The sequence below is a fragment of the Pseudonaja textilis genome, chromosome 1 (assembly GCF_049901715.1).
Source record: "Pseudonaja textilis isolate UNSWEBS1 chromosome 1, rPseTex1.2, whole genome shotgun sequence".
NCBI classification, from domain to species: Eukaryota; Metazoa; Chordata; class Lepidosauria; order Squamata; family Elapidae; genus Pseudonaja; species Pseudonaja textilis.
Genome location: NC_141990.1, coordinates 2,526,918 through 2,554,425, shown reverse-complemented (window position 1 = coordinate 2,554,425; position 27,508 = coordinate 2,526,918). Strand labels below are relative to the sequence as shown.

The following is a 27,508-nucleotide window of genomic DNA, read 5'->3' as shown; positions in this document are numbered from 1 at the left end:
CCCACCCACACACAGACACACACACACGCGCGCCAAAGCAGGAGACCCTATACCATTTCTGACAGATGGGAGTCCAATCTCTTCTTGAAAGCCTCAAGTGATGAACCTCCCACAACTTCTGAATAACAGAATAATAACAGATTAACAGAGATTGGAAGGGACCTTGGAGGTCATCTAGTCCAACCCCCTGCCCAAGCAGGAGACCCTACCTCATTTCTAACCAATGGCAGTCCAGTCTCTTCTTGAAAGCTTCCAGGTGGGAAGCTCTCACCACTTTTAATTAATTCAGAATAGAGCTGGAAGGGACCTTGGAGGTCATCTAGTCCAACCCCCCCCTCACCCAGGCAAGAGACCCTACGCCATGTCTGACCAATGGCAGTCCAGTCTCTTCTTGAAAACCTCCAGGGATGAAACTCCTCGGGGTGGGATGCAATACAGCTAGTCCTCAACTTACGACCAAAACCGAGCCCCAAATGTCCGTTGCTAAGCAAGACAGCCGTTCAGGGAGTTCTGCCTCCCCCTCCCCCGTTTTGCGACCTTTCCTGCCACTGTTTTTAAGTGGATCCCCGCAGCTGTGAAGAGAGTCGCCCGGTTGTTAAGTGAATCTGGCTTCCTCCGTCGCCTTTGCTAGTCAGAAGGTCACAAAAGGGGATCACGTGGCCCCGCGGGGACGCTGCAGCCGTCGTAAATGTGAGTCAGTGGCTCAGGGTCTGAATATGAATCACGTGATCGCGGGGATCCGCAACAGTCGTGTGAAAAACAATCGTAAGTCCCTTTTTTTCAATGCTGTCGTAACTTGGAATGGTCATTAAGCAAACCGTTGTAAGTCGAGGACTACGTGTGCCATTGTTATTTTGAACAGTTACTAAATGAACTGTTGTAAGTCAGGTACTCCCTGCCTTATGGACACAACAGGGACCAAAATTTCCATGGCTAAGCGAGAATAACAGAGTATATAACAGGGCTGGGGCCTTCGAGATCATCTAGTCCAACCCCCTGCTCAGGCAGGAAAACCTTCCTGGCTGGTTTCCAACAAGCAAAGTCCATGGGGGAAGCCGGATTTTGCTTAGTGACTGCAGCGGAAACGGTGATTCAAATCAGGTGTGACTCGTTTAACGGCTGCCTGGCTTAGAAATGGAAGCTCAGGTTCCGAAAGGGGTCATAAAATGAGGACTAACCATATATAATTTGGTTCCTGCCTGTAAGCCAACCACAGCCTGTTAACGTTGGGCGGCCTCTAAAACTGGTTCTCCTGCTTGAGTGGGGGGCTGGACTATAGGACCTCCAAGGTCCCTTCTATCTCATTCTATTCTATTCTGTTCTGCTCTATTCTATATTCTATATTTTGTGCTATTCCATTCTCTATTAATTCTATTCTACTCTATAGGCTATTTTATTCTCTATTTGTCCTATTCTCTATTTTGTTCTGTTTATTCTATTCTCTATTTTGTTCTATTCTCTATTCTATTCTATTCTATTCTATTCTATATGCTATTCTATTCTATATTCTATTCTATTCTATTCTATTCTATTCTATTCTATTCTATTCTATATTCTATTCTATTCTATATGCTATTCCATTCTATTCTATATTTTATTCTGTTCTATTCTATATGCTATTCTATATGCTATTCTATTCCATTCCATTCCATTCCATTCCATTCCATTCCATTCCATTCCATTCTATTCTATTCTATTCTATTCTATTCTATTCTATTCTATTCTATTCTATTCTATTCTATTCTATATGCTATTCTATTCTATTCTATTCTATTCTATTCTCTATTCTCTATTCTCTATTCTCTATTCTACTCTATTTGTGATGACCTGTAGTCTCCCAAAATAACCCAGAACCCAAAACATACATTAAAGTCCCGTAAAGCCTTCAACTTAACTTCACTGTTTTATTAGGCACAGTTTAAAGTCACAAAAGTAAATAATGAGGCCAAAAGAAAAACAGAACAAACCGCGTTGACGAGAGTTCCGAAGCCAGCCAAGGTAACGAATCATAAACTCCAGGAAAATGACCGAGAAAAGTCCACGGGAAGAACGCCAGCAAAGATAAACCTCTTTCAAAGTAAACGCTAAACCTTGACTCCAACAATTCCGACTACACAGTTACAAACTTATATGCGTAGCTCCCAGCTGCAAGCCACGAGGAGGACCGTGGTAATCTCCTCCTGAGTAGACCTCGCTTTTCCCTGATCCTCTCCCTCCCTGGGTGCCCTAGGATGGGGAGGGGATGGGCCTGGTCCTTCCTCTGACTGCCCGGCCGGCCTCTGCCCTTCCCCGGCCTCCTCCACAACCTCCGGAGCCACAACTCCACTCCCTGTCGGCTGTTCCTCCTCTTCCTCAGAGTCAGTCTCCACTTCTATTCTATATGCTATTCTATTCCAAATTCTATTCTATTCTATATTCTATTCTATTCTATATCTGTTCTATTCTATATGCCATTCTAGTCTATATGCTATTCTAGTCTATATTCTATTCTATATGCTATTCTAGTCTATATGCCATTCTAGTCTATATGCTATTCTAGTCTATATTCTATTCTATATGCTATTCTATTCTATATTCTATATTCTATTCTAATCTATTCTATTCTATATTCTATTCTATATGCTATTCTATTCTCTATTCTATTCTATTCTATTCTATTCTATTCTATTCTATTCTATTCTATATGCTATTCTATTCTATATTCTATTCTATATTCTATTCTGTTCTATATGCTACTCTATTCTATATGCTATTCTCTTCTATATTCTATTCTATATGCTATTCTATTCTCTATTCTATTCTATTCTATTCTATTCTATTCTATTCTATTCTATTCTATATGCTATTCTATCTCTATTCTATTCTATTCTATATGCTATTCTATTCTGTATTCTATTCTATTCTATATTCTATTCTATATTTTATTCTATATTCTAATCTATATTCTATTCTATATGCTACACTATTCTATATTCTATTCTATATTCTATTCTAATCTATATTCTATATGCTACTCTATTCTATATTCCATTCTAATCTATATTCTATTCTATATTCCATTCTAATCTATATTCTATTCTATATGCTATTCTATTCTATATTCTATTCTATTCTATATGCTACTCTATTCTATATTCCATTCTAATCTATATTCTATATGCTACTCTATTCTATATTCCATTCTAATCTATATTCTATTCTATATTCCATTCTAATCTATATTCTATTCTATATGCTATTCTATTCTATATTCTATTCTATTCTATATGCTATTCTATTCTACAGTTATGCTTATAAATTTACATACCCTGGCAGAAGTTCTGATTTCTTGGCCATTTTTCAGAGAATCTGAATGATAACACAAAAACTTTTCTTTCACTCAGGGTTAATGGTTGGCTGAAGCCATTTATTATCAATCCACTGTGTTTACTCTCTTTAAATCATAACGACCCCTGAAACTACCCAAATGACCCTGACCAAAACTTTTCAGACCCCAGTTCTTAATACGGGGTATTGCCCCCTTTAACACCAATGACAGCTTGAAGTCTTTTTGTGGTACGTGTGGATGAGGCTCTTTATCTTCTCAGATGGGTAAAACTGCCCGTTCTTCCTGGCCGAAAGTCTCCAGTTCCTGTAAATTCTTGGGCTGTCTTGCGTGAATTGCACGTTTGAGATCTCCCCAGAGCGGCTCCATGATATGGAGGTCAGGAGACCGAGATGACCACTCCAGAACCTTCCCTTTAGTCTGCTGTACCGAGTGACCGGTCGACCTGGCCTTGTGTTTAGGATCATTGTCATGCTGGAATGTCCAAGTACGAGCTTCCAGGCTGATGAAAACGCAAATTTATTTTATTTTATTGATTTTGATTTGTCAATCGCTTACAAGATAACAGGTATAAGTATATACATAGTTATGAATGCATGAAATGGGTACACATAAGAAAAATAAAAAGAAACAATAGGTAGGTTACCTGTTGATAACATACAGCGTTCATCTCGCCATCCATTCTGACTGCATTTCCTGTGCCTTGGTAGCTCACACATCCCCAAAACATCAGCGATCCACTTCCATGTTTCACGGTAGGAAAGGTGTACTTTTTCACCCTACGCCTTGTTGACTCCTCTCCAAATGTAGCGTTTTATGGCTGCGCCCGAAAGCTCGATTTTGGTCTCATTGCTCCAAATGCCTTCGTGCCAGAAGGATGGATGGAGGCTTGTCTCTGTGCCGTTTGGCGTGTTGTAAGCAGGACACGTTGTGGCGTTTGCGTAGTAAGGGCTTCCTTCCGGAGACTCGACCTTATTGTACATCTTGAAACAGCCACACCAGAAGTTTTCAGAGAATCCTGTATTTCCCCTGAAGTTATTTGTGGGGGTTTTTCTTTGCCTCCCGAACAATTTTCCGGACAGTTGTGTCTGAAATATTAGTTGGTTTAACCTAACCGTGGTTTGGTTTCATTTTCCACTTCTTTAGTAGTGTTACACTGCTTCTCAATTCCTTGGGTATCGTTTGATATCCCTTTCCTGTTTTATACAGTTCGACTTTTATTTTTATTTTTCTTATAGGTCTCCATGTATATTCATAGCTATGTTTTTACTCATACCTATTATCTTGTAAGCAATTGACAAAAATAAATAAACAAATAAACTACCTTTTCCCGCAGATCCTTTGACAATTCCTTTCCTTTCCCCATGACTCAGAAGCCAGAAACGCCGGGGTGGCATTGGATGAAAGATGCAAAGGTCTGTCAGGAGTCCAGGAACTCATTGACCTTTTATACACACACACTAATTATAAGCAAACGGATCACAGGTGATAGCCATTCAAACCCTTTTGTGCCATAACCTGTGTGCAGGTTATCAGGCCAAAATCACCAGGGTATGTAAACTGTCGATCAGGGTCATTTGGGTAGTTTATGTTGTCGTTATGATTTAAAAAGAGTAAACACAGTGGGTTGATAATAAATGGTTTCAGCCAACCAGTAACCATGAGTGAAAGAAAAGTTTCATATTCATATTCTCTGAAAAATGGCCAAGAAATCATAAATTCTGCCCAGGTATGTAAACTTATGAGCACAAGCATATATTCTGTATTCTGTTCTATATTCTATATTCTATTCCATTCCATTCTATATGCTATTCTATTCTATATTCTATATTCTGTTCTATATTCTATAATTTATTCTGTTCTATTCTATATGCTATTCTACTCTATATTCTGTTCTATTCTATATTCTATATTATATTCTACATTATATTCTACTCTACTCTATTCCATTCTAGATGCTATTCTATTCTATGTTCTATTCTATTCTATTCTATTTGCTATTCTCTTCTATATTCTGTTCTAGTCTATAGCCTATTAGCCTATTCACTCACCTACTCTACTCTACTCTACTCTACTCTACTCTACTCACTCTACTCTACTCTACTCTACTCTATTCTATTCTATTCTATTCTACTCCTATTTCTATTCTATTCTATGTTCTATATTCTGTTCTGTTCTATAATCTATAGTTATGTTCTATTCTATATTCTGTTCTATTCTATAGTCTATTCTATTCTACTCTACTCTATTCCATTCTATTCTCACTTGTCTCACTTAGCGGTGGAAATTTGAGGCGCGGTTGTGGTTACAAGTTGAGGACTGCCGGCCATAACCTCTCCCTGTGTTTTTCTCTCCCATCGGCAACAGGTGTTCTTCAACCTCTCCTAGCGTGAAGGTGTGGTCTCCGGGACCTTCTCCAGACCATCGGGCCGCCCGAAGTCCTTGTGTGGCCCATGGACTGGCGGACAGGGCTCTTCTAACCGGCGGGATGGACAGCACCGTCTCCAAGGAGGAGGCCCAGCCTCTCCCCTCCCCGAAGGGGCCTTCGGACTGCAGAGACGGAAGCGACTGCACGGAGAACCGCCACCTCCTGCACAAGGACACCCACAAGCCAACTTTGGAACTGACCGACGGGGTCCAGAAACCCAACCCAGCCAGCCATGGGGAAAACCACCGGGCCTCCAGTCCGGTGTCCAACGGCTTCTCCGGAGCTCAAAGCCCGCTCGGTCCTGGCAAGGTGGCCGGAGACCCCCGGGGCCACCCCTCCGGACCCTCCCCTGGCCTGCCGACCAGCACCGCCGTCTTCGGCGGGGTAGTAGAACGTCCGTCGCCTTCCACGGGACCGCGGGAGAGAGAGACCTGGAGTAAAAAAATGGACTTCCTCCTCTCGGTCATCGGCTACGCGGTGGACCTGGGCAATGTTTGGCGCTTTCCGTACATCTGTTACCAAAACGGGGGAGGTGAGTTTCTGGGGCTTGAAAGAAGGTTGGATGTAGAGGGATAGAGTTGGAAGGGGACCTCAGAGGCCTTCTAGTCCAACCCACTACTCAGGCAGGAGATCCTATACCATCATGGGCAAATGGTTGTCGAATCTCTTTTTTTGAAAACTTCCAGTGTTGGAGCACCAACAACTTCTGGTGGCCAGCTGTTCCACTGGTTAATTGTCCTGACTGTTGGGAAGTTTCTCCTGAGTTCCCGGTTGGATCTCCCTCTGACCAGCTTTCACCCATTCCCTTTCCTTCTTTCTTCCTTCCTTCCTTCCTTCCTCCCTCCCTCCCACCCTTCTTCCCTCCCTTTTTCCCTGACCTTCTCCTTCCTTCCTTCCTTCCTTCCTCTTTTTTCTCCTTCCTCTCTCCCTCCCTTTTCTCCTTCCTTTCCCTCCTTTTCTCCTCCCTCCCTCCCTTCTTCCCTCCCTTCTTCCCTGACCTTCTCCTTCCTTCCTTATTTCCTCTTTTTTCTCCTTCCTCTCTCCCTCCCTTTTCTCCTTCCTTTCCTTCCCTCTCTCCTTCCTTATTTCCTTCTTTCATTCCTTTTCTCCTCCCTCCCTCCCTTCCTTTCCCTCCCCCCTTTCTTCCTCCCTTTTCTCCTTCCTTCCCCTCCCTCCCTCCCTTTTCATCTTCTTTTTCCTTCCTTTCCCTTTCTCCCTCCCTCCTTCCTCCCTTTTCTTCTTCTTCCCTCCCTCCCTTCCTTCTTTCCTGACCCTCTCCTTCCTCCCTTCCTTTTCTCCTTCCTTCCCCTTCCTTCCTCCCCCTTTTCTCCTTCTTTCCTTTCCCTCCCTCCCTCCTTTCTTCCTCCCTTTTCTCCTTCTTTCCTTCCTCCCTTCCTTCTTCCCTGACCTTCTTCTTCCTTCCTCCCTCCCTCCCTCTCCTCCTTCCTTCCTTCCTTTCCCTCCCTCCCTCTTTTCTTCCTCCCTTTTCTCCTTCCTTCCTTCCTTCCTCCCTCCCTCCATTTTCTCCTCCCTTCCTTTCCTTCCTTCCTTCCTTCCTTCCTTCCCTTCCTTCCTTCCTTCCTTCCTTCCTTCCTTCCTTCCTTCCTTCCTTCCTTCCTTCCTTCCTTCCTCTTTGGAGAATAGCTTGACCCCTTCTCCCTGTGGCAGCCCCTCAAATACTGGAAGATGCTCTCCTGTCTCCCCTGGTCCTTCTCTCCCCTAAACTAGCCAGGCCCAGTTCCTGCAACCGTCCGTCGTATGTTTCAGTCTCCAGTCCCCTCATCCTCCTGGTTGCTCTTCTCTGCACTTTTTCTAGAGTCTCAACATCTGTTTTATAGTGTGGTGACCAAAACTGGATGCAGGACTCTAGGTGTGGCCCTTACTAAGGATAGATAGATGGATGGATGGATGGATGGATGGACAGACTAGACTAGCCATGCCCAATTCCTGCAACCATTCATTATATGTCTTAACGTCCAGTCCCTATAGATGGATAGACAGAAAGACAGACAGACAGACAGATAGAGATAGATAGATAGATAGATAGATAGATGGATAGATAGAGGCATAGATGATTGATAGATATAAATAAACAGACTAGACTAGCCAGGCCCAGTTCCTGCAACCGTCCTTCGCATGTTTCAGCCTCCAGTCCCCTCATCCTCCTGGCTGCTCTTCTCTGCACTTTTTCTAGAGTCTTTTTATAATCTGGAGACCAAAGACCTGTGAATCCTCCACCACGAAGGGAGGGAACTTGCCAAAACGAGGGGGTGTTTCAAAGAAGGCCACAAAAAAATCAACGGTCATAAATACAAGTCAGTTGCCAAACGTCTGAATTTTGATCAGGTGACCAGGGGGATGCTACAAAGGTCATAACTGCAAAATAAATAAATAAATAAATTGGTCCTAAGTTGCTTTGGCCAGTGCCGTTGTACCTTTGAATGGTCCCTCAGTGGAACGGTTGTCAGTTGAGGACTCCCTGTGTTTGCCGTACGGAATAGCGGAGTGGGAAGGGACCCCGGAGGCCTTCTAGTCTGACCCCCTTCTCATCCTCCCCTTTCGCCTAGGGGCCTTCCTCATACCCTACCTAATCATGGCCATCTTCGGAGGGATCCCGCTCTTCTACATGGAGCTGGCGCTGGGCCAGTATCACCGCCACGGCTGCATCTCCGTGTGGAGGAAGATCTGCCCCATCTTCAAAGGTAACTCGGGGGGGAGCAAGGCTGGGCCACTTATTATGGGATGGTGGGACCGGGGTGAAGGTGGGAATAGAGTGGAAAGGCCAAGGGGGGTGGGAATCCTCGCGGCTCGGGGTTTGAACGGCAGGGTCCTTGGTGCTTCTCTTGAGATTGCAGGGTTTCTGGCAGACGTTTTGTGACCCAACGAGGTAGCATCGTCAGTGCTGGAAGGAAAAGGGGTTTGTGGAGGAGGAGGAGGAGGAGGAGGAGAATTGTGGGTTGCTAGGTGCTCTCTGAGCTTGGTTGTTTTTTTGCAGACATTTCATGACCCAATTAGGTAATGTTATCAGTGCTAGAAGGGAGGAGGATTGTGAGAGGAGGAGGAGGAGGAGAAAATAAGAAGGAGTTGGTGGATGCCAGTGGTTTTCCTACAGACATTTCATGACCCAATTAGGTAATGTTATCAGTGCTAGAAGGGAGGAGGAGGAGGAGGAGGAGGAGGAGGAGGAGGAGGAGGAGGAGGAGGAGAAAATAAGAAGGAGTTGGTGGATGCCAGTGGTTTTCCTACAGACATTTCATGACCCAATTAGATAATGTTATCAGTGCTAGAAGGGAGGAGGATTGTGGGGAGGAGGAGGAGAGGAGGAGGAGGAGGAGGAGGAGGAGTTGTTGTTGGTGGATGCCAGTGGTTTTCCTACAGACATTTCATGACCCAATTAGGTAATGTTATCAGTGCTAGAAGGGAGGAGGAGGAGGAGGAGGAGGAGGAGGAGGAGGAGGAGGAGGAGGAGGAGGAGGAGAAAATAAGAAGGAGTTGGTGGATGCCAGTGGTTTTCCTACAGACATTTCATGACCCAATTAGGTAATGTTATCAGTGCTAGAAGGAGGAGGAGGAGGAGGAGGAGGAGGAGGAGGGAGGAGGAGGAGGAGGAGGAGGAGGAGGGAGAAAATAAGAAGGAGTTGGTGGATGCCAGTGGTTTTCCTACAGACATTTCATGACCCAATTAGATAATGTTATCAGTGCTAGAAGGGAGGAGGATTGTGGGGGAGGAGGAGGAGAGGAGGAGGAGGAGGAGGAGGAGGAGGAGTTGTTGGTGGATGCCAGTGGTTTTCCTACAGACATTTCATGACCCAACTAGTTAACATTATCAGTACTAGAAGGGAGCAGGGGTTTCTCTCTCTTTATATACTAGCGGTTTGCCCTGATCCATGTGGGCGCAGTGTGGTTTTTTCCCTCCTTCATCGAGATCCCGTTTTCTGCCCCACTGTTTCTCTGGACTTCACCCTAGCTTATTTGGGTCCAAAAATAACCGAATCAATCCAATCAAAATGGCGTCAAAATAACCGGATCAATCCAATCAAAATGGCGTCCCCACCGGGCCCTCAGTCCAACAGCCCCTCCCCTCCCTCCCCTCCTGAAGGGGCCTCACCCTCCCTCCCTTTTTGCTTCCTGTCCCCCCCTGCAGGAATCGGCTATGCCATCTGTATCATCGCCTTCTACGTGGCGTCCTACTACAACACCATCATGGCCTGGGCGTTGTACTACCTGGCCTCCTCCTTCCGCAGTGAGCTGCCCTGGGTCAGCTGCGACCACGCCTGGAACACCCCCAATTGCATGAGCTACTTCTCCAACCAGAGCATCGCCTGGACGGCCAACTCCTCCTCCCCGGCCGAAGAATTCTATACGTAAGTGCATGTAAGTCGAAAGAAGGGGAAGAGGCCGGAAGGATGGGGGAGGAGGAGTGGACGATGGGCAGAGGGGTGTCAGGGCTCCGACCAACCACTCCCCCCCATTCAAATCACAAGTCTCTAGCCGCGTCTCTCAGCGAAAAAAATAAAATGATTTATTAGGATTGACCGTGTCGGCGTTACCTAGGTGCAGCCGACTCTAAGACCCATCATTCATTTCCCCCTTGACCCTGGTCTTCTCCCCCACCGGATGTATATTCTCCAATGGGACTGTTAGTGTTTGGGGACAAACCCCCAAGCAGAGTGCACAGCAGCAGTCAAGCCAGGCAGCCAAATGAGAGAGAGGCTGGGCCCAAGAGTATACACACACTGGAGACAAAAACACTGTTTGTAGTTTTAAATAGTTATTTAATTCATTTAGAGTTTAAGCATTGTCAATCAGTCCATATGTCATTATCCAATATATCCATCCAGTAACCTAGTCCATTAACTAGTCAGTAAAATGTCTTTATCTGCTTGTAAATCTTCTCTTTCCGATACCTTTCTCTCGAAGACAACGCTGAGTATGCACAGGATATCAGCTCACCAAGTAAACAGTCCTTTTGTTCAGCACAGTAGCCAACAAGCATTAACAAACAGACGTCTCAAACAGGAGTAAACAGCAGGCAGCAGACAGCAGAGAGACCAGCGACCAGAGACCAGAAAGTGTTACGTTACTCTTACTGCCTTTTATTGCTGCTTGCAACCGCACCCTTAATTATCTAATTACATTGCAGTTTGGTGCTTAAAGCTACAAACACTTAAACCTAGGTTTATATATTTATTCACCCAAACCTAGTTGGTGTATCAATATACCCAACATTCTCCCCTTTTGGGTGATATAAATATATAATACCCTTACAATCTAAACCCATACTTTTCACAACTCTCTAGGTGCTTAATGGCACCTTGGGCTTTAGTAAAATTATCAGCTATATTGTCCTCCGACATGCAGTACTCCAGCTGTATCATTTTACTCTGTACAGATTGTCTAACGTTTAGGTACCTTAAATCTGTATGCTTGCTCCTAGTTTTTACTGCAATATTTGTGGCCATTTGAATTGCTGCCTGATTATCTTCATGTACAATTATAGGATAATTTACAGTTAATCCCATATCATTCATCATTTGTTTATACATAATTAACTCAGTACATAATAGCGATAAACAGGAGAATTCTGCCTCCATAGTAGACAAACTTATATGCTGTTGTCTTATTGACTTCCAACCCTATTAATGTCTTACCCAGCATTATGGCTGTTCCTGAAGTCGACTTTCTTGTGTCTCTTTCTGATGCAAAACTAGCATCTGCATAAGCACTCAATATGAGATCACCTTTTGGTTCTAGATACAGTGCATGGTGTAATGTTCCTTTAAGATATCTCAAAATTCTCTTCAATGCTATCCAATGACATTGAAGCGGATCATTGCTATGTCGTGCCAGTTGATTAATACAATAAGCTATATCTGGCCTTGACCAATTGCTAATGTATGATAAGCTACCAATCAAAGATTGATATAATACCTTATCAAACTTGGGACTTTGAGTATCCATTTTGCAAATATCCTGACTCATTGGAGTCTTTGCAGGCTTACAAAGTTCCATCTTATAATCTATTAGCAATTTAGATATCTTATCCTCCTGAGATATCTTAAAACCTTTCTGTGTTTTCAGTATATTCAAACCCAGATATTTCTTTATCTCCCCTAATTGCTTGATTTTTATTTTCTTTCCTAATGATGCTATTATTTTATTTGCTTCATCATTAGTCTCAGTAATCAAAGCAATATCATCAGTAAATAATAATAATAATGATATTTTCCCATTTGTCTCCCTTTTAAACAGACATGGATCGGCTAAACCAGCTTTAAACCCTATATTGTTTAGTTCCTTTACAATATATTGGTTCCATTCATAGCCCGATTGTTTAAGACCATAGAGGCTCTTTTTTAACAACCAACAATCATTATTATTTTCACCTTTAAATCCATTAGGCCTTTTCATATAAACAGTATGTCTTAGTGGAGCATGCAAGTAAGCAGTTTCCACATCTAAATGGTTAACTATATATTTCTTGCTTGCTGCCCACACTAAAGCTGCCCTTAATGTTGCTGCTTTAAGACTAGGTGCAAATACTTCATCATAGTCATTGGCACTTTGTCTAAAACCTTGGGCTACTAATCTTGCCTTATGGATTATTTTTCCATCCTTATCAGGTTTTATCTTAAAAATCCATTTGCAGCCAATGGGTTTTATATCAACAGGTAATCTCACATTTTCATATACTTTCATATCCTTCAAGGATTTCAATTCCTTATTCATTGCTGCATACCAACTTTCCTTATCTTTAGAAGGATACATTTTTATTTCATCCACAGTATATGGAACTCTATTTACCTGGCACACTGTGTTAGCCTGGTATCTATCAGGCGGTCTAGATATTCGTGTAGTTCTTCTGGGTATTGCAGGGCTTGTATGAGGACTTTTATGAGTTACTACCTGTTCGTGTTCCTCATCTTGCTCAGCTATTTGTTCTATTTCTTCCTCTATGGGCACAATTTCTTCCTGTATTTCTCTCTTTACTTTATTCTTAAAGTTACAGGGATACTTAATGGGATTTCTATAGGATTCAATAATCACTTCTTTATTGTTATCCTGTTCTAACTTATCCCATCCTACATGCTCTAGAAATTGGGCATTGGCACTACATAACACCTTAGATGTGCCTTTCTCCCAAAATCTATATGCCCTATGGTTAGCTTGGTAACCAACGAAGAAGAATTGTTTAGCTCTGTGTTGCCCTTTACGCCTGAGTTGTGTAGGGATATGCACCCATGCTGGTGCACCAAATGTGTGCAGGTAACTCAGATCAGGCTTCCTGCCATGCCACATGGTGAATGGTATTTCACCAGTAGTTGAGTTAACAACGTTGTTCAATATGTTATTAGCACACATTGCAGCCTCCCCCCACACAGAATCAGGTAATCCAGAATCAGTTAACATTGTTCTAACCATTGCCTGTAGTGTTTGGCCTCTTCTCTCTATAAATGCGTTGTGTTGTGGTCTGTATGGTGCAGATTTCTTGTGCTCTATTCCAGCTACCTTTAATCTATTCTGGAATTTGTTATTAACAAATTCCGTACCATTATCTGTCACCAGGGTTATCAGTTGCCGTTTAGTCTTTCTTTCTGCAAACTTTAACCAGTTGAAGAAATGTTGATATGTTTCAGTTTTGCTTTTCATTAGGTAGCAAAACCCATATCTAGAGTAATGGTCCATAATGCTCAGTATATACCGAGCACCCCACATAATGGGTTTCTTTGGACCTATAATGTCTGCAAATACTACTTCTAAAGGTTCTTTAGTTTTGAAACCATTTAGCCTATTTGCAGGCAATATTTTACTCTTATCTTCACAGCAGACATTACAACGAAAATATTTATCACAAGGTTTTAACCTTATTCCTTCAGATAACTCTACTGTACGTTTTAGCATTTTAAAATTTACATGCCCCAAACGCCTATGCAATAAATGGATACATTCATTATGAGGCTTGATATTGTTAAATACAGTCTGTGCCTCCCCTTTCTTACTATCATGTAAGACATATAATGCTCCATTTAAAGCTGCAGTTACTCTTTTGTTATCTTTATCAAGTATGCACTTATTATTCTTAAATGTAATTACATAACCTAGTTTATCTAATACTCTTACAGAAAGTAAGTTCATCTTTAACTGTGGTACATATAACATTTTTATATTCTGGTTTAAACATGGACAATATGCAATACCTTCACCCTTGGCCTTGAGGTGCCAGCCGTTAGCGAGTGATATACGTTGAGAACTTGTAGACATTTTTAGAAACTTTGTCTTATCTCTCGTGATGCAGTGGGATGCACCACTGTCCACCACCCATAAATCATTCTTCACATCACAGTTGCTAAACGTGGCTAGTTCAAAGGATTTCTTTGGCTTTTTTACATTCTGGCTTTTTCCTTTTCTGCAGAGTCTTGCCAAATGTCCTCTGCCTCCACAATTAAAACACTTTTTAATTGTGTATGCCGTCGAAGATAAATTCTCTTCTTCCGGGTGCTTTACTTTACTAAGTTGGTTTCTTTCAAGCTTTGAAGATAATTTCTCTTCTTTATTAGGTTTATCTTCTCTCAGCTGGTCACGTTCACACCTTCTTCTGGCTTCTTCTAATAGCCTGCCGGTAATCTCAGTTACTGATAAACTGTCTTTTGGCAATACCTCTAAAGCAGTCACAAAATCATCATAGCTTCAATCCAAAGAAGACAGTATGATGTATACTTGTTGCAACTCATTAAATATAAGCTCTTTTTCTTGTAATTCCTGAAAAATGCTTTTCATACAGTTTAAATGAGTTAACATGTCTCCATTCCTCTGAAGATGTGTTCTAAACAGCTTCCGTGTAAGATTGATATGAGCTCCTACACTGTCTCGAACATAAATCTTCCTGAGACTCTCCCAGCAGTTTGCAGCATTTTCCTCTCCACGGATATGAATGAGTTGCTGGTCTGAGAGAGTCAGTCCTATGATGCATAAAGCCTGCTCATTCTTTCGTTCATAGTCTTGTATCAGTTTATCATCCTCTTCATCATTAGGATCTAAGTTAGATACATCTGGTGGGTTTGTTATTATGTCCCACAAACCTTCTCTTCATAGAAGTAAACTACATTTCATTGACCATGAAACATAGTTTGTTCCATCTAGTCTGGATATCATGGACAGACTTGGCAAATTTACTTGTGCCATTGCTCTTCAGATAAATAACTATTCAACAAACAGTTTGTTTTTACAGTAATGTGCAACTCACACCAAACTCTCACTGCTATGACCTGGTTAGTTAGACTGTGCTCACTGCTGGGCCCATAACCAATGTTAGTGTTTGGGGACAAACCCCCAAGCAGAGTGCACAGCAGCAGTCAAGCCAGGCAGCCAAATGAGAGAGAGGCTGGGCCCAAGAGTATACACACACTGGAGACAAAAACACTGTTTGTAGTTTTAAATAGTTATTTAATTCATTTAGAGTTTAAGCATTGTCAATCAGTCCATATGTCATTATCCAATATATCCATCCAGTAACCTAGTCCATTAACTAGTCAGTACAATGTCTTTATCTGCTTGTAAATCTTCTCCTTCCGATACCTTTCTCTCGAAGACAACGCTGAGTATGCACAGGATATCAGCTCACCAAGTAAACAGTCCTTTTGTTCAGCACAGTAGCCAACAAGCATTAACAAACAGACGTCTCAAACAGGAGTAAACAGCAGGCAGCAGACAGCAGAGAGACCAGCGACCAGAGACCAGAAAGTGTTACGTTACTCTTACTGCCTTTTATTGCTGCTTGCAACCGCACCCTTAATTATCTAATTACATTGCAGTTTGGTGCTTAAAGCTACAAACACTTAAACCTAGGTTTATATATTTATTCACCCAAACCTAGTTGGTGTATCAATATACCCAACAGGAACACATCTCCTAGCCAAGAGTCATCAATCATGCTCTACCGGTAGTAATCTTGCGCGCCAACAGCTTCGGCCGCCTAGCAATTATCTGAAGCATGTAAAGAATGCGCTGCTTTCTCCCACTCCCTTTCTGCTGGCAACTAAAAAGACCAAAGGAGTATTTTTTTGGTTAACATTGAGGAGGGGCTTTCTTGGAGGGTTTTCTGGGCACCCCCCCCCCAAAGGACAGGGTCCTTGGCTAAATACCCCCCTTTTTTTCCAAGTCGGTCAGGGGGACAAAAGAAAGCTAGACTCCTACCGTCAGCTTGAACCCCTCAGGCCCATGGTGCTCTATAGGTGATCCTGCTTGAGCAGGCGGTTGGAGTGGAAATCCGACCGCTGAGGTCCCTTCCAACTCTGATAGGCTATGATTCTAGAAAGAAGAAAGAAAGAAAGAAAGAAAGAAAGAAAGAAAGAAAGAAAGAAAGAAAGAAAGAAAGAAAGAAAGAAAGAAAGAAAGGAGGGAGGGAGGAGGGAGGGAGGGAGGGAGGGAGGGAGGGAGGAGGGAGGGAGGGAGGAGGGAGGGAGAAAAGAAGGAGGGAAGGAAGGGAGGGAGGGAGGAAGGAAGGAAGGAAGGAAGGAAGGAAGGAAGGAAGGAAGGAGGGTGGAAGGGAGCCTTTAACACTTTCAGAGAGCTGCAGGGAACCCTGGATAAGTGCCCCCTCCTTCCTTCCTTCCTTCCTTCCTTCCTTCCTTCCTCCTCCCTTCCTTCCTTCCTTCCTTCCTTCTTTCCTTCCTCCCTCCTTCCTTCCTTCCCTTCTTTCCTTCCTCCCTCCCTCCCCGCCTTCCTTCCTCCTTTGCTGCTTTTCTTCTCTCCCTCCCACCCTCCTCCTTTCCTTCCTTCCTTTTTTCCTTTTCCTTCGTCTGTCTTCTTCTCTCTTCCTTTTTTCCTTCCTTCCTCCCTCCTCCCTTCCTTCCTTCATGCTTTCCTGTCTGCCTTCCTCCCTCCCTCCCCCTCCCTCCTCTCCTTTTTTCCTTCCGTCCTTCTTTCCTTCCTTTTTTTCCCTTCCTTCCTTTTCCTTCCTTCCTCTGTCTTCTTTGTCCCTTCTCCCCTTCCTTCCTTCTCTTCCTCCCCCCTCCCTCCCTCCTTCCTTCCTTCCTTCCTTCCTTCCTTCCTTCCTTCCTTCCTTCCCTCCCTCCCTCTGTTTTCTCCTCTCCTTTTTCCCTTCCCTCCCTCTTTCCCTCCCTTTGAAGAGCCCGCGGATGCTGACCCGGCCCTCCCGCCTCTCGTTCTCCGTTTCAGCCGCCACGTTCTGCAGCTCCACCGAGCGAAGGGCCTGGAGGACCTCGGGGGCATCAGCTGGCAGCTCACCCTCTGCCTGCTCTTCATCTTCACCATCGTCTACTTCAGCATCTGGAAAGGGGTCAAAACATCTGGAAAGGTGAAGAAGGAGAAGAAGAAGGAGAGGAGGAGGAGGAGGGGAGGAGGAGGGCAGAGGGGACAGGGGCTTGGGGTCCAAACGAAAGGGACCTCGTCCTCCTCCTGGGTCCTGTGAGAAAGACCTCCCCCTCCCCAAAGGAAGGACTAAGTGGGTCTGGGGTGGCATGGATTGGCTGGCCCAATTGGACAGGTACGAGGCCCGTGGGATGATAGGACCTCCATCCTCTTTCCTTCCTCCCTTCCTTCTCCTCTTTTTCCCTTTCCCGTTTTTCCTTCCTTCCTTCTCTTATTTCCCCCTTTCCTTCCCCTTCACCCTTCCCCTTTTCTTTCTTTCTTTCTTTCTTTCCTTTCTTCCTTCCTTCCTTCAATTATTCTTCCCTTCTCTCTTTTCCCTTTTCCCTTCCCTCCCTCCCTTGTTTCCTTCTCCTCTTTGTCCCTTTCTCCTCTTCCTTCCTTCTCATTTTCCTCCCTCCTTCACCTTTCCTATTCTCTTCTGTTCTCTTTCCTTCCTTTCCTTCCTTCGTCCTTCCCTCCCTTCCTTCTCCTCTTTTTCCCTTTCCCTTCCTTCCTTCTCTTTTCCCTTTCCCATTTTTCCTTCCTTCTTTCTTTCCTTCAATTATTCTTTCTTTCCCTCTTTCTCCCTTTCCCTTTTCTCCCTCATTTTCTTTCTCCTCTTTCTCCCCTTCCTTCCTTCTCATCTTCATCCCTCCGTTTTCTTTTCCTATTCTCTTCTCTTCTCCTTCCTTCTTCTCCTTCCTTCCTTCCTCCCTCTTTATCCATCTTCCTTTCTTCTAATCTTCTTTTTCCCCTTTCTCTTTTCCTCTTTTCTTTTTCTTCCTCCCTCCCTCCCTCCCTTCCTTCTCTTTGTCCATCTTCCTTTGTCATCTTCCTTTCTTCCAATCTTCTTTCCTCCCTTTCTCTTTTTTTTCTCCTCTTTTCCTTCCTCCCTCCCTTCTCCTCTTTATCCATCTTCCTTTCTTCTAAATCTTCTTTCCTCCCTTTCTCTTTTCTTCTCTTTTCCTTCCTCCCTCCCTCCCTCCCTTCCTTCTCCTCTTTATCCATCTTCCTTTCTTCTAAATCTTCTTTCCTCCTTTCTCTTTTCCTCTTCTCTTTCCTTCCTCCCTCCCTCCCTCCCTCCCCCTTCCTTCTCCTCTTTATCCATCTTCCTTTCTTCTAAATCTTCTTTCCTCCCTTTCTCTTTCCTCTTCTCTTTTCCTTCCTCCCTCCCTCCCTCCCTTCCTTCTCCTCTTTATCCATCTTCCTTTCTTCTAAATCTTCTTTCCTCCCTTTCTCTTTTCCTCTTCTCTTTTCCTTCCTCCCTCCCTCCCTCCCTTCCTTCTCCTCTTTGTCCATCTTCCTTTCTTCTAATCTTCTTTCCTCCCTTTCTCTTTTCCTCTTCTCTTTTCCTTCCTCCCTCCCTCCCTCCCTTCCTTCTCCTCTTTATCCATCTTCCTTTCTTCTAATCTTCCTTCCTCCCTTTCTCTTTTCCTCTTCTCTTTTCCTTCCTCCCTCCCGGCCTCAAAGACTCCACAGCTGTCCAATTTAAATTGGATGATGACCCTCTGAAGGCCAAATCCCCCATGGACATCACCCCTTGATACTTCTGCCTAGGGGGCCATGATCGGGGTGGACATGTCCCCCTGAAAACCAGACTGACCCCTTAAGATAGGAGTCACCGAACTCCACTTGCCCCCCAACCAAAATTAGTTCAAAGTCTCCGCATCTCAAGATGGCTTCCTAAGTGCAGAAGAGGCTGGAAGAACTTCTACCTACCTACAGCGTGAGTTCCAACCTTGGCCAACTTGAAACTTATGGACTTCAACTCCCAGAATCCCCCCCAGCCAGCATACTGAGTTGAAGTCCACCCCTCTTCAAGGCTGGGGAATTCTGGGACTTGAAGTCCACAAGTCTTGAAGTTGCCCATGGTTGTACTACATCATCTCGGATCGATAGTCATCAAGCACCTGAAGATCTCCAGGCCATCAGAGTCACTAAGTTGCTCCATAATTCTGGGAGTTGAAGTCCACAGGCCTTCAAGGGGCCAAGTCTGAACACCTCCTACAGGTAGTAAACTCTGAGGAGGTTCACTCAAGAGCAGAGAGGTTTCTCCACCAGGCAGATGGACCATGGGTTCCCATTCTTGGCGGAGGACCTTGATGCTGGGAGTTGAGGTCCACTGGTCTTCAAGGGGCCAAGTCTGAACACCTCCACTCCTACAGGTAGTAAACTCTGAGGAGCTTCGTTCAAGAGCAGAGAGGTTTCTCCACCAGGCAGATGGACCATGAGTTCCCATTCTTGATGGAGGACCTTGATGCTGGGAGTTGAAGTCCACAGGCCTTCAAGGGGCCAAGTCCGAACACCTCCTACAGGTAGTAAACTCTGAAGAGGTTCACTCAAGAGCAGAGAGGTTTCTCCACCAGGCAGAATAACCTTGAGTTCCCATTCTTGATGGAGGACCTTGATTCTGGGAGTTGAAGTCCACTGGTCTTCAAGGGGCTGAGTCTGAACACCTCCTACAGGTAGTAAACTCTGAGGAGATTCACTCAAGAGCAGAGAGGTTTCTCCAACCAGGCAGATGGACCATGAGTTCCCATTCTTGGTGGAGGACCTTGATGCTGGGAGTTGAGGTCCACAGGTCTTCAAGGGGCCAAGTCTGAACGCCTCCACTCCTACAGGTAGTAAACTCTGAGGAGCTTCGTTCAAGAGCAGAGAGGTTTCTCCAACCAGGTAGATGGACCATGAGTTCCCATTCTTGGTGGAGAACCTTGATTATCAACCTTCATATCAACCTTCTTCATCCAATGTCTTCTCCACTGCTTCTCCTCGTAGGTGGTCTGGGTGACGGCCACCTTCCCTTACGCCATCCTCCTCATCCTCTTGATCCGTGGAGCTACCTTACCTGGAGCCTGGAAGGGGGTCCTTTACTACCTGCAGCCCGACTGGCAGAAACTTCTCACGACTCACGTAAGTCCACGGCTCCACCGCGATCGTAGATCCGTCGTTCCGTCAATCCCAGCGCTCCTTTTTTCTCCACATGCAGATCGTTCCCCCCTCCCGCTCACAACGATTCATTTACCGACTGCGCAAAGTGATCACGGCACCGGGACAAAGTGACTTGCGACCGTTTTTCACGCTTACGACCATCGCAGCGTTTTGCTTAGCGACCATTCAGACTCACCCCGGGACTAAATGACCTACGAGATCCCTTCCACCTCTGTTCTGTGTTCTGTATAAAACGAGGTCCCGGGACTTCCTTTTTCTGGATTTGTCAACAGTTGACATCACCTTCTGATTAGCCAAAAGGGCTTCCGGCGAGATGATGATGAAGAAGTGACTAAGAATGGTTGCACAATTCCCTTTCGGTTGCTCTTTAGTGGCCTTTCAACCCCAACCTTCCCAGGGTTGTCGTTCTTCTCCTCCAGGTTAGTGTGGAGAGAAGGTTGTGTTCTGATGGAAAGACACATCGTGCGTGACACATCGATGCATCAGCTGCCGCCCTCTCAAACTTTGCCAGATTCACTAAGTTCAACTTCAGAACTTCCCTAAAAGGACAAACGATGATCCAACATCTTTTCAAAAGCCTCCAGTCTTGGAGCAGCTACAACTTCTGGTGGCCAGCAGTTCCACTGGTTCATTGTCCTCATTATTAGGGAGTTTCTCCTTAATTCCAGGTTGCTTCTCTCCTGGGTTAGTTTCCATCCGTTGCTTCTCCTCCAGCCTTCAGGGGCTTTGGAGAATAGCTTGACTCCCTCTTCTTTGGGGCAGCCCCTGAGATGTTGGAAGGCTGCTATCCTGTCACTCCCAATTCTTCTTTTCATTAAACTAACCATACTGTATTCCTGCAACCGTCCATCGTACGTTTTCGCATCCGGTCCCCTAATTCTCTTAGTTGCTCTTCTCTGCCCTCTTTCCAGAGTCTCAACATCTTTTTTTTATATTGTGGCGACCAAACTTGGATGCAGGATTCCGGGATTGGCCTTATCAAGGCCTTATAAAGTGGTATCAACACTTAACAGAACAGAATAACAAATTGGAAGGGACCTTGGAGGTCATGCAGTCCAACCCTCCAACCCAAGCGGGAGACCCCACATCATTTCTGACAGATGGTAGTCCAGTCTCTTCTTGAAAGCCTCCAGGGATGAAGCTCCCACAACTTCTGAAGACTAGGAAGGGGTGAGGGTAAGAGCTGGGTGGGATTTTTAAGGTCATCTATCTCGTCCACTCTGTACCACTCTATAAAGCCTTAGTAAGGCCACACCTAGAGTCCTGCATCCAGTTTTGGTCACTATATTATAAAAAAGATGTTGAGACTCTAGAAAGAGTGCAGAGAAGAGCAACCAGGATGATGAGGGGAGTGAGGCTCAAACATACGACGGACGGTTGCAGGAACTGGGCCTGGCTAGTCTGGTGAGGAGAAGGACCAGGGGAGACAGGAGAGCAGCCTTCCAATATTTGAGGGGCTGCCCCAGAGATGAGGAGGAAGGGGGTCAAGCTATTCTCCAAGGCACCCGAAGGCCAGACAAGGAATAATGGATGGAAACTGAACAAGGAGAGATTCAACCTGGAAATAAGGAGGAATTTTTTCTAACAGTGAGGAAAATCAACCTGTGGCCCCATTTTACGACCTTGCTTGCTGCAGTTGTTAAGTGAATCACTGCAGTTGTGAAGTGAGTCACGGTTGTTAAGTGAATCTGGCTTCCCCATTGACTTCGCTGGTCGGAAGGTTGCAAAAGGGGGATTGTGTGACACACACCCCTCGGATGCTACCATGGTCATAAGTGTGAAAAACGATCCTCGGTCACTTTTTTCACTTTGAACAGTCATTAAACGAATTGTTGTACATGGAAGACCGCCTGTATAATATTCCTGCTTTCCTGCCTTCCTTCCCTCCCCCTCCCTCCCTCCCACCTTCTTCCTCTCCTTTTTTTCCTTCCTTTCCTTCTTTCCTTCCTTCCTGTCTTGTCTTGTTCTCTCTCTCTCTCTCTCTTCCTTCCTTCTTCCTTCCTTCCTTCCTTCAGTCTTTCTTCTCTTCCTTCCTTCTTTCTTTCTTTCCTCTTTTCCTTCCTTCCTTCCTTCCTTCCTTCCTTCCTCTGTCTTCCTTTTTTCCTTCCTTCCTTCCTTTCTTAGGTCTTTCCTTTCTTCCTTCCTTCCTGTCTTGTTCTTTCTTCCTTCTTTCCTTCCTTCCTTTTTCCTTCCTTCCTTCCTTTCTTAGGTCTTTCCTTTCTTCCTTCCTTCCTGTCTTGTTCTTCCTTCCTTCCTTCCTTCCTTCCTTCCTTCCTTCCTTCCTTCCTTCCTTAGGTCTTTCCTTTCTTCCTTCCTTCCTGTCTTGTTCTTTCTTTCTTCCTTCTTTCCTTCCTTCCTTCCTTCGTCTTCTCTCTTCCTTTTTTCCTTTTCCCCCTTCCTTCCTTCCTTCCTTGCTCCCTTCCTCTGTCTTCTTCTCTCTTCCTTTTTTCCTTCCTTTCTCCTTCCCTCCTTTATTCATATGTCAACGCAGTTCGTACCTGGGCTGATCAGTCTGCAAGCTTAACAAGGAAAAAATAAAAATAAAAATCCCATATCCCGTACTATTTATTGGTTAAAAAAACAACAACCCCTGTTTCTTTGGTAAAACCACTTGGCACACGAGCCGTAACAAAATCTGATTTATCTGTGCTTCGACCTGCCCAAAAATAATAATAATTGCAAAATCTCTGAGGTTTAATGGGCCCTTTCTCACTCTGAGTTATAAAAATTTTGCATGAGGGGAAAAGATCCAGGCCCTCAATTTAAGTAATAAATTCAGCCACCAGCAAGATTAGATATTCTAATATTCGCCAGCCGGATGGCTGATAGGGAAGGTTCAAGAGGAAATGAAAACAGGCTGTTATTTGATCAAAAGCGCGGCTGTAATAAGACTCAGGTAAGAGCCTAAAAGTAATAAAAAAATCTTTGCTATTGTGCCGACTATCTCTGAAGTGAGGAAGGAGCAGATCGTAATCGGTCCCATCTGGCTGCAAAGTCCCCGGGTGCTCCTGGACCAGCCGAGATTGAAAATAAGAGAGTTGGAAGGGACCTTGGAGGCCATCTAGTCCAACCCCCTAACTTGAGCAGGAGACCTTACACTAGGGGTGTCCAACTGTGAGAACGTTAAGACTTGTGGACATGGCTGGCTGGGGAATTCTGGGAGCTGAAGTCCTTAAAGCTGGCTGGGAATTCTGGGAGTTGAAGCTGCCTTAAAGCTGGCTGGGAATTCTGGGAGTTGAAGTCCCAAGCGTTGGCTGGGAATTCTGGGAGTTGAAGTCACAAGCCTTAAAGCTGACTGGGAATTCTGGGAGTTGAAGTCCACAAGCCTTAAAGCTGGCTGGGAATTCTGGGAGTTGAAGTCCAGTGCTGGGGAATTCTGGGTTGAAGTCCACAAGCCTTAAAGCTGGCTGGGGAATTCTGGGAGTTGAAGTCCACAAGCCTTAAAGCTGACTGGGGAATTCTGGGAGTTGAAGTCCACAAGCCTTAAAGCTGGCTAGGGAATTCTGGGAGTTGAAGTCCTTAAAGCTGGCTGGGGAATTCTGGGAGCTGAAGTCCTTAAAGCTGGCTGGGGAATTCTGGGAGTTGAAGTCCACAAGCCTTAAAGCTGACTAGGGAATTCTGGGAGTTGAAGTCCGCAAGTCTTAACGTTGCCAAAGTTAGACACTGTTATTATTGTGGACTGTCTTTTCTTCAAAACCTCCACCGATGGAGCACCCAAAACTTCTAGTGGCAAGTCGTTCCACTTGTTAATTGTTCTCACTGTCAGGAAGTTTCTCCTATTTGCACCCAGCCAGCGTTTGGCTCTCTCCAGGAAAGAGGGAAAAGGGACAGGTTGGGTTTTAGAAAAGCAGAAATAAGGAGTTCCTTCCAGAGTGTCCATGGAGTCTATTTCAGTGTTAAGGCTTCAAGGATATTGAGCTTGAGGAGGAGGAGGAGGAGGAGGAGGAGGGAGGAGGAGGAGGGAGGAGGAGGAGGAGAGGAAGACAAGGAAGAGGAGGGCTGTGGGGTCCTTGGTGCTCTCTGAGTTTGGTTTTTTTCTTGCAGACGTTTCATTACCGAACTAGGTAACATCATCAGTGTTAAAAGGGAGTGGAGTTTGCAGGGAGGAGGAGGAAGAGGAGGAGGAGGAGGAGGAGGAGGAAGTATTGTGGTGCTCTCTGAACTTGGTGGTTTCTTTGCAGACATTTCATGACCCTTCTAGGTAGCATCATCAGTGCTAGAAGGAGTTTTAGGTATGTTCACCATCCTGAATTTGTCAAGCCCAAAATTGACATATGTGAAGACATTTTAGTTAGGCTTAGTATATATTATTTTTCTTATTTTCTCTGTGGCAGTCATTGGGGGGAAAGGTTTCGGAAGATGGACTTTGTTCTTTTCTTTTTTTAAATGGATTTAATCACTTGGAAACCTGACAGAATTGTTTGTAAAAATAATAATAGCCAGATAGAGATCAATAAATAAAAATTAAAAAATACACTTTATCTCAGTCCCCTGGGTAACGTCCTGTGGAACAATAAAGCTGTTAATGTACACTGAAGATGGTATTTAATTTTGTTGTACGAGGTGCGATGACAATTAAGTAAACTAAACTAAGCGTAGGAGCAACAGGCCTTAGACTTATAAACCGCTTCACAGTGCTTTGCAGGTCCTTCTAAGGGGTTTTCAGAGTCAGCCCCCAACAATCGGGGTCCTCATTTTACGGACCTTGAAAGGATGGAAGGCTTAGTCAACCTGGACCAGTCAGGATCGAACTGCTGGCAGTGGGCAGAGTTAGCCTGCAATGCTGCATTGTAACAACTGCGCCACTATGGCTCCCTTCATTCCCCTCATTTTCCTTCCTTCCTTCCTTCTTCCTTCCCTCCTTTCCCTTCCTTCCTTCCTTCCTTCCTTCCTTCCTTCCTTCCTTCCTTCCTTCCATACTTCCTTCCTTCTTCCTTCCTTTTTGTTCCTTCTTTCCTTTCCTTCCTTCCTTTCCCTTCCTTCCATTCTTCCTTCCTTTTTCTTCCTTCTTTCCTTTCCTTCCTTCCCTTCTTTCTTTCTTCCTTCTTTCCCTCCTTCCTTTCCTATCTTCCTTTTTCTTCCTCCTTTCCTTTCTTCTTCCTTCCTTCCTTTCCCTTCCTTCCATTCTTCCTCCTTCCTTTCCTTCCTTCCTTCCTTCCTTTTTCCTTCCTTCCATACTTCCTTCCTTCTTCCTTCCTTTTTGTTCCTTCTTTCCTTTCCTTCCTTCCCTTCTTTCTTTCTTCCTTCTTTTCCTCCTTCCTTTCCTTCCTTCCTTCTTTCTTTCTTCTTCCTTCTTTCCTCCTTCCTTTCCTTCCTTCCTTTCCTTCCTTTCCTTCCTTCCTTTCTCCTTCCTTCCTCCTTCCTTCCTTCCTTCCTTCCTTCTTCCTTCCTTTTTGTTTCTTCTTTTCTTTCCTTGCTTCCCTTCTTTCTTTCTTCCTTTTTCCCTCCTTCCTTTCCTATCTTCCTTCCTTTTTCTTCCTTCTTTCCTTTCTTCTTCCTTCCTTCCTTCCTTCCTCCTTCCTTCCTTCCTTCCTTCCTTCCTAAGCCATAGCACTAAGCACTTAGACTTATATACTGCTTCACAATGCTTTTACAGCCCTCTCTAAGCAGAGTCAGCCTCTTGCCCCCAACAATCTAGGTCCTCGTTTTACCCACCTCAAAAGACGAAAGGCTGAGTTGATCTGGAGCCGGTCAGGATCGAACTTCCTGGCTGTGGGCAGAGTTTAGCCTGCAGTGCTGCACTCTAACCACTGCACCCCCAGGGCCCTTCAAGACAACCAACTGAATTTGAAGTAAAATAAAAGGAGCCCCGATAAAAGTACCAGGGCTCAAATAAATTATTCCCATATCTGACCCTGAAAATGGTCGTAGCAGCGGGAAGGAGGACTTTCCAGCCTGGAGCAGGAAAAGGAGGGGTGGTCCCAGGATGGGTCGAAGCCATTCGGACAGGGCCCCCCCGTCATTGCAGCTCTTTTCACAGACTGTTGGGGCGGCTGTGCTTTGTCGGTTTGTGTCTTTAGGTGTGGGTGGACGCAGCGGCCCAGATCTTCTTCTCCCTCGGGCCTGGATTCGGGGTCCTCCTGGCTTTTGCAAGCTACAACAAGTTCCACAACAACTGCTATCAGTAAGTCGCTTGCGGGTGAAGGAAGTAAAAGACTTCAGGGGGAAAATGGGATGGAGAGACCAGAAAAACTTCTTCAGAAGGGCGAGAGATCATCTATCTATCTATCTATCTATCTATCTATCTATTTCTATTTCTATATTGATATCTATATCTATATGTATATCTATATCTATCTATCTATCTATCTATCTATCTATCTATCTATCTATCTATCTATCTATCTATCTATCTATCTATCTATCTATCTATCTATCTATCTATCTATCTATCCTTCTCTTTCTTTCTTTCTTTCTTTCTTTCTTTCTTTCTTTCTTTCTTTCTTTCTTTCTTTCTTTCCTACCTTCCTTCCTTCTTTCTTTCCCTTTCTTCTTTCTTTCTTTCCTTCCTTCTTTCTTTTCTCTTTCTCTTTCTTTCTCTCTCTTTCTTTTTCTTTCTTCTTCCTCCCTCCCTCCCTCTCTCACTCTCTCTCTCTTCCTAAAGGCAGCTAGGAAGGCCACAAAAAATCATGTGACCCCAGGACTTTTTTCAGCCCCGTTGTAGCTTCAAAGGGTCATGAAACAAATGGGTGTAAGTCAAGGACTACTGTACCAAAGGTCCTTCACTTCATCTGTCTGAAATGTTGTAGGGTGGGGTGTGTGTGTGTGGACTAGATGACCTACAAGGTTCCTTCCAACTATTCTGTTCTGTTCTATTCTATTCTATTCTGTTCTGTTCTGTTCTATTCTATTCTATTCTGTATTTTCTATTCTATTCTATTCTATTCTATTCTATTCTATTCTATTCTAATTTTCTATTCTATTCTGTTCTATTCTATTCTATTCTATTCTATTCTATTCTATTCTATTCTATTCTATTCTGTAACGCTGTTATTCCTCCCCAGCGTGATAGCCTCAGTTTGACATCCCCGGCTACTCTGGCCCTCTCCAATGTCCCTTCTGCTCCCCCTTGAGTTGGAAGAGGCCATGGGGCGAGAAGCCTCCAGTGCCACACACAGCCCTCCAATGCTGAATGTGGTTTTTGGGTTCTCGTTGCAGAGATGCCCTGATTACCAGTGCCATCAACTGCCTCACGAGTTTCCTGGCAGGATTCGTCATCTTCACAGTGCTGGGCTACATGGCAGAGATGAGGAAACAGCCCGTTTCAGAGGTTGCAAAAGATACTGGTAAGACCCAGTATCTGGGTTTTTTTTTACCTCGGGAGTGGCCAGCCTTGGCCAGCTGGAAGACTTTTTACCTCAGGAGTGGCCAGCCTTGGCCAACTGGAAGACTTTTTACCTCAGGAGTGGCCAGCCTTGGCCAACTGGAAGACTTTT

General features: G+C 44.5%; 1 protein-coding gene and 1 long non-coding RNA gene across 5 annotated transcripts in view; one reads left to right on the top strand and one right to left on the bottom strand.

The window, feature by feature from the left end:
• SLC6A4 (solute carrier family 6 member 4) overlaps positions 1–27,508 on the top strand; it is a 65,875-nt gene that overhangs the window by 19,505 nt on the left and 18,862 nt on the right. For 3 of the 4 annotated variants that reach the window (XM_087924500.1, XM_087924505.1, XM_087924510.1), the window contains exons 2-8: positions 5,693–6,285; positions 8,321–8,455; positions 9,898–10,117; positions 16,932–17,070; positions 19,899–20,033; positions 26,093–26,196; positions 27,231–27,358. In XM_087924500.1, the coding sequence (XP_087780626.1) occupies positions 5,814–6,285; positions 8,321–8,455; positions 9,898–10,117; positions 16,932–17,070; positions 19,899–20,033; positions 26,093–26,196; positions 27,231–27,358 (1,333 nt within the window). In that variant the 5' untranslated portion in view covers positions 5,693–5,813. Of the gene's footprint in view, positions 1–4,765; positions 4,811–5,692; positions 6,286–8,320; positions 8,456–9,897; positions 10,118–16,931; positions 17,071–19,898; positions 20,034–26,092; positions 26,197–27,230; positions 27,359–27,508 lie in introns of those variants that run through there. The other variant, XM_087924513.1, reaches the window with a different exon arrangement.
• On the bottom strand, positions 3,386–4,214 carry LOC148127488 (uncharacterized). The gene is made up of 2 exons (XR_015740926.1): positions 3,972–4,214; positions 3,386–3,827 (listed from the first exon to the last, which is right to left on the bottom strand). It is a non-coding gene; the product is annotated as an uncharacterized LOC148127488 (long non-coding RNA).